The sequence below is a fragment of the Pagrus pagrus genome, assembly GCF_965226575.1.
Source record: "Pagrus pagrus genome assembly, chromosome: 19".
NCBI lineage: Eukaryota > Metazoa > Chordata > Actinopteri > Spariformes > Sparidae > Pagrus > Pagrus pagrus.
In genome coordinates this window covers 17193598-17207846 of record NC_140203.1, presented here as the reverse complement: position 1 = coordinate 17207846, position 14249 = coordinate 17193598, and the positions used below count along the sequence as shown (strand labels likewise).

Sequence of the window (14249 nt, the reverse complement as noted above, 5' to 3'; positions counted from 1 at the left end):
CTTCTCCCTGATGTCATGCTCAGGATGGGAAACTCAAATTAGACAACAACTAACGTTAGCTAGACCTAGTACCCAATGTCCTTCTGGATACATGATATGATAGGAAAGGTGTAAATTAACTCTTAAATTAAACAATTTGCTACACTTACACTTTGCTTACATTTAGCATACAGACATGAGTGGTATCAACCTCATTATTTATACCAGGCCAAGGTTTTTTCTTATGTGTTTTTAATGCAAATAAGGGTTTTCCTTGCATGCAAAGGGTGTCCAAAGCTACATGTCTTTTTTGTGAATGAATGTTGAATGAAGAATTAAACCCATTCATTAGTTAGAAGTAGTTCATTTTTGTTGCCCTTCAACTGTTGTTTTTTCCTCTGAGGATGGATTGAATATATTGCTCTGAAGTGAAAAACCTAGTGGACGATATTTCAAACAGATGCAATCGGCACTCACAGTGGCAGACTGAAAGTGAACAATGGCAATTAAAAAAACCCACTCTGTTGTGTTTTAATCATCTAAAAGCCTTTTTGTAAGGTGGAGGGGAGTCGGGAGTGGAGGAAGGGAAGCGGATGAAGGAGGGAAATATGGGAAGAAAATGAAGGAAGCAGGAAGCGAGGAGAGATGCGGAGGACATGTTCAAGCCAAGATGGAAAATACTAATCTTTCATTCTGACTTCGCCTGGTAGCATTTGTCTTCTTTTTATTTATACCCCTTCCCACCAAAGAAACACTATGCATCTGAATGGTGGCTGCACAGTGATGCAGTCTGAAAGATATTGCTTTATTTGGTGATCTAACAGCAGAGACCATCTAAAAAACAGCATAAAAAAAATAAGACCATCAAAAATACCAACCACACATTCAGGTTTAACGCATCATTTAAAAACACATGGGGTGTGTAATCTGCTGCTGTGATAGTTCTTTGTTATGCGTTTCCATTTTTCTTTAACCTCTCTTACATCCTCTCCCTCTCTCTCTCTTCCCGTTCTCTTTACGAGCCTGTCAAGCTGTTCCCATGACAACGGTGACTGCTAGCTGTCAGCAGTTGCCATAGCAATGAGTAATGATCTATCCGGGAGGGCGAACAGCCACATCTGGAACATTTTGTTTGGTGTCGTTTGCATGAGTGCATGAGCCTGTGATGTTATTCCTTAAACAACATTATCTATTTTTCTTTTACTCTAAAAACCTTTTGAGGTACGCTGACTTGTAATAAGATGAATCATGCCGCTGTCATTCTCGCTTTGCGCCCAAGGCCTGTTCTTCAGCTATGTCACTTGGGTGGGCATGTACAATCTCCTGCAAGAAGTCTGTAACACTTTATGGCAATACATTAGAAGCCACCAACTTTGTTGGTTAAACTGGATCATCTTTAATCGAGAAAATGTATTCTGGTCTTTTCTCTAATGTCCTCCAGCCTTTCTGCCTCAACTCTCTGTCATTTACAGAGTTTAACGGACAGAAAGCTTTACTTGTCGCTTAAGTACATGCCAGCTGCTGCTGCTGCTAACTATAGCTGCCGTTAGCTAGTTAGCTCAGTTAGCCCTGCAGGTAGCCGACCCTTCCCTGGGAGCTTGTGGTTGCATAGCTGGCAACAGGAGCTTTGGACCACCGGCAGGAGCAGCTCTTCAGGCCCAAAGAGGGAAATGCTGTTGGGGAGCAGCACCGGAGTGGGCACCAGAACCAGGTCAGGTCAGGGAGCAACGGAACCTGGGTCAGCAGCCTGTACAGACATTATGACAGAGTCGAAGAGGCCGAAGAGGACGGAGGAAGCTAAGAAGAGAAAGTGACCCAGAAGAGACGGGCCTGTACTTGTTGGTGAGAGCTTAACAAAGTAAAAGATTCCAAGACAGACACCGAGCCGGCCTTCTTGCTGTTGGACTAGTATGTAATATACGCTGGCTTGCTATGTCTTGCTTTGTTGCACTTGCTTGGCTGTTAGCAAAGTTTTCTACTTGCTATTTCTTAATCATAAGCAACGTAATCGTAACAAATGTAATGTACAGCTGTCCATATTTATGACAGTAGCGTATACGCCAGAGATATACTTGCTTTTAATAACGCACACTTGGGTATACACAAGGGCTGGCTGGCGTATCCTGCGTCCTTCTGGAGCATTGGTTGTGCAAGTTCTCGGAAAGCTACGTGTTCGCATGGTGCAATATGCACATGAATGGAAGAGCAGCCAATATGGAGATGTGACTGGTTCAGGAGTCAGGAAAAACGTCAGCAGCAGAATGGACAACGACGGGACATAAAACTAAAGCCTGTCCTCTAGTGGTATCCTCTGGTAACACACGTACACTACGCAGTAAGTAGGCAAGTATGTGAACAACCACGGTCACCACGCAGCCAGCTGTCTACGCAAACGTGCGGTTCGACAGCAAGTACATCTCTGGCCTATTTCTTGCATAATGTTGCTTTAATTTTGCCGTTTATCCCATAAATTTATTATAAACAACAGTGACAAAGACCAAAGACAAGAAAATATTCAGCCAGATGGTTACATTTTTACAGTTTCACTCGAGTTAATTTGAATTGCTCATTATATCATAGCGCCACAAACTGCTTCACTTCTACAGATTCCAGAAAATAAATTATGTAACATATAAATTCAATTTAAACCAATGAAAAAAAGAAAACGATTGCAGAACGTGGGTGAAATAAATAGCTGAACTAAGAGGTGCAACGATGTGATCTGCAGCCTCGATGTGAGCATCAATCAGCAAAGGAATCGCTCTGTTTCTTACAAGACAAGCCATCCTTTTCATAAAATGTACTTTTGGGGTTACAAACATCCTTCTGCTGCGGAGAAAAACAAATGTCACTGACGTGTAGATTCTTAACAATCGATCAGCAGAGTGGCAGAAACACAGAACACACCCTGTTGACAGACACATTCATCTAACTGTTATATTTCACTGTATGGCTTCAACAGATATAATAATTCTGCGCTGGATAATGGATCAACAGTTCCTGATGTTCCTCGCCAAGTCATCGGTTTTATTCGTCTGGTGCCGAGTTCAGAGGGAGGACAGTGTCTTCATGCATCAGACTAACATGCATTAAAACATCTTTCTAATGTGTCTAAACCAAACTGTTGCTGTTTCTACTCAGATTTAGTGCCTGAATAAGTCATTAGTCATTCTGTCCTCCAGTGTACAAAGAAACCTGAAACTACACGCTTCCCCAAGGTCCCTCTGGAAAAGTTAACTTTAACCAAAAAGACTGATTAAATGAAGGATTCAGTCAATCTGTCAAACAAACGCCCCCATATGAGCATGTGTAGTCATTGTGTTAATTAAAACAAGCTTTTTTAATTATACAAAGGCTTAGACGATGAGGTTAAAAAAACTAAATCTTGTCAAATTAAATGAGAAATATTTGCGAGGTTTCCAACAAAACCATTTTGAAAACAGGAGTAAAACTTAAACGTCAAACTAAATAGCGTTAAATCTATTTCGTGCTCGACACTTAGACGACTTAGTACTCAGGTCAGGGCTGCACATCGGCAAGTGGATGCACTAACAAGATGAGTAGTGTCAGATGACTGGATCGATAAATATATTAGCGAGTCTGTGTGTTATTCTTCTGACTGACATGCACCCACACACACATTATAAAGGTGCAGACAGCTCAGCCCAGCCAACAGCTCGGAAGACAGATAACCTACAGCTAGTCTTTTCATCTAATGCTCCCTGTGCACACTCGCACAGTCAGACACACAGAAACACACACGCTGATATCTCAGCCATCACCTGTCAATCTGCTCTGCCTCTAAGCTATAAACACAGACTTTTCCGAGGAGCTGAGGGCTGCATGCAAAGTTTAAAGCTCGGAAAGTTACTTCAGGGAAACATTCCTTGAGAGCAACAGAAAGTGTCCCTCTCACTTGCGATCTGGGACGGACATGTCAGGTTTATATCTGCTGTTAGCGGACTTGTATGTAATGACAAGTCCTCTAGACAACATGTCCTCTGTCCTATGGAGTTCCTCAAGGGTCAATTCTCAGTTTTACCATCATGTTTTACACAAAGAAAGAAATATCTTCAGATATAACATTTGCTGAATCAACACGTAGGCCCAAACAGTTAAGAATGTGTTAAATACAGTGTTTCACAAAGTTTAGACAGTTTCTACTAATGCAACAAGTCTCAAAATTAAGTGTGTTTTTAATGGAGTCTGGTGACTTTCCCCACAAACGACAACGGAGTAGCCTCTATTAGTTACAGCTAACTGTGTTTGTAAAAGACATGTTTACCATCAATATGTAATAATCTTTAATACATTTGTGTAAATGGCGAAATCAGTTTAAACTGTGTTTTTAAAAAAAGCTGCAAGGAGGTACGACGCACTTCAAACACAGAAACAGACACTTCTTACAAGGTAAGAAACATCTTAGTGTATTGCACATAATGCCGAATTTACAAGAAGGTACCAATGATTTATAATTTGCGCCGTAGCTGTTTTCGCAAGGTTTGTCATGTTTCTCCTCATCAACAACTCTTTAAATCACACAATTTGTAAAGGAGTCTGGGATGGATTCAAATGCCTTTCACTTGCTTACACTCACCAGAAAAGAAGGTTAATATTACATTATTTCTGATGCCAATTATTAAAAGTGACTTGTTTCTCAAATATCTGCTCAAGGCAGCAACAGTGTGGTTAATGTTAGGAAAAGACCTAGCTGACAAGCAGCTACAGCAGCTAAAGTTAGCGGCAATTAGCGGTTACTTGCTGTTTTGAGTATGAATTCAACAGGTGGCCTGATTTAACATTTTTAGGTTGGGGGAACAAACATTGTGACAGCGGATTCTTCCTGATAAACTACCTGGACACCTGAGCACTGCAGCCGCTACACTGTTTTCAGACAACAACATGCCAAGGGCTTGGATATAGCAAGCGATTAAATTTGTCACTGACAAAAGTTTATTAAAACTTTTCCTTTCCCTATTTGTCATCTGTCACCTGAACAGTTAACAAATGCCTCTGGATATTTTTAATCTCTGTCTCGACGGAGCAGAAGTCTAATATCTTTTTCAGACGGGGCATCAGGTTACATTTAGATTCTCGCTGTGAAAAATCTCCTGTCGAGCAGAATTCAGACGTGCCTATGACCTTGTTCTCCTGTATTCGTAAGCAAGTGTGAACTTCCACCAAGACAAGAGCCACACAGGCTCGACTCTGATCTGTGGAGTCACCAGGACCCCAGAGGGGACCAACAAATGAGAGCTTAATATCGAAGGGGAGTTTCCAGGCAAGTTGGCGCATTTTTCAATACAGAGACATCAGCACTGGGAATGAAAAGGGCCTCAGGAAACAGCGCACCTTACATGTACATGTCAGCATGGAGCGCTTGCAACTTTCCCTTGCAACAGTGCTGTCATGTAAACTCTGGAGGCCCAAAACTGACAAACTATGGTAAAAGGTTGTCAGACAAGTCAAAACATGGCTGACTCCTGAGGTCTCAGTACACACATTGTGTAAAAAAACTCTGGTAAAAGTAAAAGCACTGATTCCACTTCTTTATTCAAGTTAAAGTAAGAAAGTAATAAATGATATGTGATATGCACTAATATGTTAAAATCAGTTTTGTGATGTTGGGAGGGCGGCGGGCAAAAACAATGGATAATTCCCCTCAAATGCCCAGAATAGACCCATTAACTTTTGGTGTGGATCCAGATAACGGGACGGATCCAGGAATCTTTTTCTCAATTTCTTTTACATTGCAATTTTCATAAGTTTCTCATAATGCATGGATCTTGATGAAAGAAATCTGGTGTATTTAGGTGGCCGGTATCTCTGAGTAAATACAATTTGATGCAGATCTTGGATCTGGTGAGTTTTAATTGATACAGGGATATCCAGTTTGATATTGGATTGGGCTTGATTGAATTAAAGGCAGCTGTTGGGCCTTAGTGGAGGTATGCGCTCTATGCGTCTGATTAGAGGAATTTCTGTTTACAATACAACTTTAAGTATCAAAATCACAACACCTAATTATTTTGGACATATTCAGTCATATTCTTGATTTGTCTGATAGTTTTTTACTCCATTTATGTTAGGTCTGGGTCTCCAAAGTAAATACTACACACTAATTTTCGTGGTTGACATGGTAATCTTAAAAATAACTATTTTTTTAACGACCCTGAATTATGAAAGGTCCTCTTAAGTCTTTTCAGAAAGTTAAATATCCACTTTATTCCTGAAAGTTCACTTTTGAAGATACATGTTCTTCACCAGATAGGGATAAAAAAAACAAAAAAGAAAAAATAACACTGTCAGTCAGCATGGTGCTCTCAGCGGGATAAGCTCCCATAATCAACATTTAAACAAGGCTTCAATGAAAGTCTTTTCTCTCCTCTTCCCTCTCTCTCTCTGAATCTGAATCCTGGTCTTGCTCTTCAGCTGTCTGTCTCTTTGATGTTCGTGCCAGCTAGGACGCGAGTGGGTGCGATGATTCTCACTGGTAAGATATAGATCCAAAACTCACGATATTCACAAACACACATTCACACCAGACGGAGCTCAGTGGAGTCCAAAAACATGAAATGTATTCCCTGAAAAACAAACAGAAAACTAGATTTCCAGCACGACTACCGACAGTCAGTCTGACTGAAGCCTATAGGAAACAACAAATGAGTCTGTGTGGCCTGTATGTGTGTGTGTGTGTGTGTGTGTGTGTGTGCTCAGTAGGCAGTCCGAAAGCACAGGCTTTTTCCCTGAGGAAGCGATGTCTGCAGAAGCAAGTGTGAGTGTGTATATGTGTGTGTCTGTGTGTGTGTGTGCGTGTGTGCGTGTGTGTGTGTGTGTGTGTAGGAGTGAGCAGTAGGTTTCAATAGAGGCAGCTTGATAACGCTTTCCACTCAGCTGTGTTAATAATATCCCACTCTGATGGGCCCTCAATCATTGGAGTACACGCAAACACACACACACACACACACACACACACACACACACACACACACACACACACACACACACAGTGGCAGCTGTTATACTGCTGTTGCCTATACTATAGAGCAGTGTAATAAGAACAAAACGCTCTTACTAGAATTAGAGCTGTGGAGGGAAAACTGTTTTATAAAGGATGAAGATAAAGGAGCAGGACACTACACGCTCAAACATACATGGACAAACCATCACTACACCCATATGTGACTGTCGTACATTTTGTTCCAGCGTGTACAGCTGTGACAGCCTCCTCTCGATTGAAAAACTCAAATTCTTCCACAGCAAACCTGGAAAAAGCCGTTCCAGACCAGAGCTACAGTATGTGGTCAGAGGTGTCCACATACTTTTGGCCCCACACTATACATCTCCCTCCCTCTCTTCTTGTGTGCGTATGCTTTGAACACGCAGAGCTTTTTTAATTCCCCAAGAGGCTTCCGCAATCAACATTTACGCTGCAGATCTGTGCGTTTGCATGTGCGCTCGGAGAGGGGAGACGGAGAGCGTGCCACTTCTAATTAAAATTAAACCGAGAAGAAGGGGAAGGGGGAGGAAGAGGAGGAAGAGACAAGAGAGAGAGAGAGAGAGAGAGAGAGAAAGAGAGAGAGAGGGAGGAAGTGGAAGTGGCTGTTGTCTAATTTAAAGGGACGCATCATTATTATCAATCATTAGGATTCTTCCACGCTCTGTTTTGTCCATGATTATCATTAGTGTCCTCATAACAATTTGTCTGTGTATGTGTCACTGTGTGTGTGTGTGTGTGTGTGTGATACTCGATGTGCCAACCATGCCGTCATTTTCTTGCACTTTTACATGCATTTTCATCCAACGTCACTCCATTATCCGTCTCGCTTTAAATCACTTCAACACTTAAATTTTAATCTAAACTTCTGTTACGTAAACTCGCTTTTAAGTCCCACGTCTGTCTTCATATCACATCAGTGTTAAACGCTGGGGGTGGGTGGCCATACACATACATAGCAACGACAACAGATGTCATCAATTATCTAAATTGCCTCTCACTCTGTCTTAAATTGTTATCTAATGCTCCTCATACAACAAAATATACCTAATTATGTCATATTTTAACCACGCACGAACCTTAAAGCCACATTATGCAACTTTTTAGCCTTAAAATAACTCAAAATCATGTTGATGGTACAGTGTCTTGTAACAGGGTGAATGGTGTCTCTGTCTCAGCTACTCCGCCCCTCTATCACTTGTTTCTGCACTCAGTGAGAGGGTAGGACCACAGCGTTACATACATGCGTACTACAAGATTTAAGTTTTCAACACGTAACGTTGCTATGACGTCACGAGTTTTGTTTGTAGTTGGCACCTACATTACATCTGACAAATTATGACAGACCTGGGATTTGTATTTGTGACTGGTGTTGCACTCAAAAACTGCAGGGGGTGGCAAGCCACACAAAATCTACATAACGTTGCTTTAATCATTATTATAAAACATTACTTGTATCTGAACCCCACCTTCAAAAAACGATTTAAATGTAAATCTAAACCAATTACAAACGACAGCTGTGTGACCGATTCAGGTGGAAATAAACAGTGAAAATAGAGCAGGAGGATTTAACAGTGGGGAATTACAATTAAAAAGGAACTAGGAAGCCAATCTTCAACCAGCTTTGTATCTCTACAATTTTGGAAGTACATGCAAATGAACAATTGTAAATTTCTCTCCATTTTTCCTGCATCCAGAGCCCTCCACTCTTTTGCCTCTCTCTCTTAGATCGAGCGAGGCGCATCTAACCAAACTCTGATCAAACTGTCAAAACTAGACAGTTCTGTCTGTAAACCACTGCGACTACACTGCCTTTTCCCACCAAAAATGTTTTTAGAAACATATTTTAGCGCACTGTTAAGCTGCAATAGAGAAAGTTCAAGAACTGGAAGTGACTTTTCTTGAAAAAGTTGTGTAAATACTGTAAAAGAAAATGCCAAGATGATAAACTTTATGGAAAGTGTCTATGATAAAAAAAAGGAAAGAAAAATGTAAAAATGTATTTTGACTGAGTAATGACTGATCGGACTGATGTCTGTGTTTAACTAATCAATCTGGATCTATTCAGTGTGTTATCTGCTCATGTTCAGCTCATTTAATCATCTTTATGTATTGACATAATGGTCAGTTATCCATTCTCTGCCCTGGTGTCTTGATTTCCATGAGTGGATTTATTCAAAGGACAGGAATGACAAGTCGGAAAGTTTCTGCTGTCCCTCAGTTTCACCTAATATCTGCAGCTATTACGCCGATTTTACTCAACAATTTCCGTTAGCAGTGGGAATGTAAATCCCCATCACCCTATTCAATTACCCTTAAGACCATAACGAGGATGAAACTGCACCGGCGTGAAAATATATTCCGTCTACTGTGCACGACTGCTTTCAGTCAGAGCAATTAAAGAGCATTACAAATACAGACTGTGCAGGAGAGGTCATTTCAGAATATGTCTGAGCGCGGTTTTTATATTCTGGACATGGTCGCGTTCATTCACTTATGAGCCATTAAATTTCAACGTCTCTCTCGACGATCTCTCATGTTTGTCCCCCGAGTCTCCGAAGAATTTCAAATTACACGGTTTTCCCTCGGGGTATCACATCCCCGGCAGGCCACCTGCACAGATAATAGCCAGAGGATGCTCTCTCACAATTATGGGTATGATGGCGATGTGATGGATACAAGCTGCAGCTGAGCATCATCAACAACACTGAAGTGCCCATGATTATAGGAACGAGCCTCCTCAAGGCAGTTATAGCATTTATGTGACAGTTACCGAGAGCAGAGAAAAAAAAAACGCTCCCTTTGGTTTCCTGGTTATCCCGGCAGTTGTCATAGCAACCAATAAAATACAGTGGGCTCCACCGTGGCGGCCAATAAATTACAGCAATCTCTGTTTTTTGAGAAATGGGTCTGACCAATTAGATCTCTTCAAGATAACTTGCTTTTACAAACACACTTTACACCAGCGCCCTCTGCAATCGAATAGGTGGCGCAAGGCGTCCAATAATACGTCACTATTTGGGGGTTTTAATGGGGAGTTTTAGTCTCACGTGATAAGATAAATGTTGTAAATAGAGGTTAACTTCAATTTGGCAGATTAATCAGCATCAATAGGACATTTTATTGGCTGAAATTGGCTTCAATAGTGTCCAATGGCTGTTAGCTTCCACCAGTCACGTGGGGGCATACTACATGTACGTCAATGTTTTGCAACTTTCCTACGCTGACAAGAACGATGGTTAGAAAAGCCCTAAGAGAAAGAGAAGTCAAGAAGGACCCAAAATCTGTTTGTCCACTGCCAAGTTGAGATCCATCTTGCTCAGCTCTCAAGAAAAAACTAAGAGTCAGCAGCCCTCTTTATTTCTGCCAGGTTGTGATATGGTGGACTGCTGGGAGCACTTCGACTAAAGCTGGAAAATACACAACTAGAAAGTGTTCTTCCAGTTATTCATCTGATGAACTAATCAGTCACAAGCCAAACTTGCTGCTGTGACGCCAGTGAGCTCAAACTGAGGCTCGGGTCTCCCTGGGGACGGAAAATAATCTCTATTAAGTGATATAATAAAGAGTTTTTATCTGTTGGATTTAGCACGTCCAGCATTTTTTTCCAGCCTCCACAATCTGCAGTCTAACAACACCAGAATGAACTCCCAAGTGCAGCGTTGACTGTTAAAACTCTGATCCAATTTTTGGTACTTGTCAAGCAAGCAAAACATGCAGCTAATTACAAAAAGGTCACACACTCTATCCAACACAGAGGTGACCAGCACAAGAGACTCAGAGAAACTGAGCTCATTCTAGTTCACTGAACCTCTTAAATATGGCCGGCTTTGTGCACAGCAGTACCTGAGATTAACCCACTCTTGGGTGGCTCTTAATTAACCAGGCTTTCCTCGGCTCAACCACGGCTGCGTTCGGACAGCTGCAGAACAAAGTGGAGTCCCATTTGTTCCAGGATGATCTGTACCTGTTCTCACCGGGCATAAATTCAAAAAGTGATGATCTGGCCCTGCACATAGTTACTTCCGCTCTCTATCCTGCACAGCTCTGGAGTCTGATTATTGCACAGCCACTACATCATCTGTACACCGATGTGCATTCAGTCTGTTTTGTGTGTTGTATTCTCCATTTATGTTTACACACACACCTACACCAGACTCTCAGTGATTCACAATTCTACCCCAGTAAGACCTGCATACAGTAGCTGCACTATTAGATTGTGTATTTCTTTACGATGCACATATGTATTTGCACAGCTTCCTTCACAATGCCCACGTCAAGTATATAATAGAGTGCTGTAGGAGTGAGTCACTTCACATTCATGATTTTTTTTCAGTGGGTTTTTTCAAGTTTTGTTCACGTGAATTGAAGCTTTTGTGGGTCTTTATAGAGGAGTTTGCGAACAAATGGCGAGGAGACTACAAACGTTTGTAAGGACATCAAACATCATCACGCCAAATACAGAAATTCATCTATTCACTGGTTTCAAATTACAGGTGAACTTGACTTGCAAACTATTCTAACTTTACAACTTGTAGGTTTTATTTTAATGTATAAATAAGTGTGTATAGTGTAGTGTAGTAGGAAGGTAAGTGGAGGTGACATTTAAGTCACGTGACCCTGGTGTAGTTTGTTTATAGCCTAACCCCCAGATTCAACCGGACAGGAAGTCAGACAGTGGAACGGCATCGTGCATCTGGTCAGTTTTCAAAATGAAACACCCTGCACCGACTCGAGATAACAGTCAGAAATATTACAATATTATATTTTTTCTGCAATAATCTAAAATCCAATGGAAAAATCCTCTAGGCTTTTTGTCGAGGGGTCGGCCTGCAAAAATACATGATCCCTGCAAGACTCTATTGTTGTGTTCATTGTGTGTGCGTTAGAGGCTCAGGTTCACACAAACTTTAATAAACTTTTAACAAAAATGATTCACTGAAGCTGTTATGGGAAATATGTAAAACATGTAAATCAACTTCAGTTAAAACCTTCCTACGCGAAGTAAAGGCCACTGCACTGGGGGTGGAGAGTTCCCGTTCTTCTTGCAAAGTATAAGCAGACTCAGGCCTCTCTGCTGCAAAGTGTTTACTACGAAGCAGCTGCAGGAATACTGCTGTCTGCTCCCCTAACTCTTCAAAACTAATTCATCTCAACACAGGTGAACTACAGTCACAGCCAAAAACTGAAAAAGAAACATCTCTACTTTTGTATGCTCCTCAAATCAACTGAAAAAGCAGAAAAACCAACACTTAAAAAGCACAATTTGCTGTCATCATGTTTGTGGTAGCCTGACAGTGCTTTGTGTGTTACTGCTATTGTTCAGCACGAATGCTTATTCATTCACTGACGGGTTTGTATCTTCATCCATTTTAATGACTGACGGCCAAGAAAGGGCGCAAACTGATCATTTGATACGACCGAGGCCCACAGCCTCGTTTCACTTTCCCGATGGAAAAATAAATGATGAAACCTTTCAGCACCAGTTTGATGGTTTTTCGTAACCCTAATGACTTTCCCCAGGTGCAGAAAATGCCGGTGATGAGCTTGTTACCGCGTGACTGTGTGTGTGTGTGCTTTTGTGCTTTGCTCCTACCTTGCGCCCGTCGCTCGCGTGGCAATTGACGTTGAGCGGAGTAAGCAAGGCCATTAGCTTCTCCTCGTTTCCACTCCTGCGAAATGTACACACACAAACGCACACACACGCATATTATAGACCGAAAACATCACCAACACCACCGAGGATTAGCACTGTGGGGGGGAGAAAATGAGGGCGAGTGAGATAAGAAGCTTGAGACTGAAGGGAGAGAGGAATTTCAGCCACGGAAACAGACAGACGTATAGAAATGTTTGGATCGGAGGTTGTGTGCGTGTGTGTGTGTGTGTGTGTGTTCTTGCTAACCTGGCTATTACAAGCTATAGGAAATCTGATAGAGAAGACAAGTTAAGCCTAGCTAGAGAAGAGTTAACATTTGGTTTCTGTTGATGGTCTGTGCTTCCTGGTTCCTAGGCTCGCTGCCCTGGCATTGGGTGACCACAAGGAAAGTGTTGCCAGGGTAGCGGCCTGGTCCAGCACATCATCCCTGTGACAGCCGTAAAGGAAGAAGCTGTCAGATGGAAAGAAAAGGATTATTCTTCTATTCTCCCATGTTTCCCCTCCTCTCCCTCTCTGCTTTTGCTTTTTTTGTTTCACTCCTTCCTTCTCTTTGTTTCTGTATCTTTCGCATTCACATCCTCTCACTCTCATCTCATCTAATCCCAGCCGTCCACCTTTACCCTCCCGCTCCACCCTCGTTTTTCTCTTCTGCACCTTTACCTTCACCGCTCAGCATCCTCCTCTCAGTTCCCTCATTTGTTTTCTTTCTTTCGCTCAGCTATCCACTTCCTACTGCCCGTGCCCGAACACAAGAGAGCCTTCATTTCGATGCAAAAGACATCTTGAGGATTTAACAGGGACAAAGGACACGGCAGGTTGTATGTGTGTCTGTCCTTGTCTGTTTAACAGATGTAGGGGCAGCACAGCTTAGCACCTAGTCAATCAACAATGATATGAATCAAGTCAGCATGTTGGGAAATAGATTTGCTTTCTTGACAAAATAAATAGGAAGCCTGACCCAGCAGCAGCTAGCTGTTTCCACCTGATTCTAGTCTGCACACTAAGCTAAGCTAACCCAACCTAATATTTGGTGTGACAGTCGTATGAATTTTCTCATCAAACTCATGGGAAAGTATGCTAGAGTTGGGTGTTTTCTGTTTGTAAAAATGTTCCTTTAAAGGGTATTGCTACCAATTTTACACATTCAAGTGTTTATATAAACATGTGTAAAAAAATGTGCAATTGCATTTACTGATGTCCCTAATTGGCATTGCATTTTGGGTAATGTGGGTGCTAGGTTCTGAAAAGAAAGAAGACTGCATGAAATAAAAAAAGCCTATTTTCAAACTTTCCATAATGAGTCCAACAGTGCTACAAGAGTGCAACGCTAAACCACTGAGCTACTTTTCAAAACCTGCCGCCTACATTACCCACAATGCAAATTAGCCACTGAGCAACACCGGAGGTAATTCCTCAGATTATATGAAGCTTCCTCTGGAGCCACAAAAAAAAACTTTTTTTCACACATGCAGCAGCACTCTTAGTGTAAAATTGGTGGAGTTACCCTTTAAGTTGGTCCAATGCACCAACTCCAGGACTGTGTTTGCAAATCCTGAGAGAAGAGTCGTATATCATATCTCGATCCTGTCTAACTCTGTCTCACTGAGGCGTTTCAGG

At 41.7% G+C, this 14249-nt stretch overlaps 1 protein-coding gene across 2 annotated transcripts in view; it reads right to left on the bottom strand.

Annotated features, from left to right (window-relative positions):
• The window catches only part of tnksa (tankyrase, TRF1-interacting ankyrin-related ADP-ribose polymerase a), a 96657-nt gene that overhangs the window by 44183 nt on the left and 38225 nt on the right, over window positions 1-14249 (bottom strand). For both annotated transcript variants that reach the window (XM_084339677.1, XM_084339678.1), the window contains one exon: window positions 12573-12648. In XM_084339677.1, the coding sequence (XP_084195803.1) occupies window positions 12573-12648 (76 nt within the window). The remainder of the gene's footprint in view (window positions 1-12572; window positions 12649-14249) is intronic.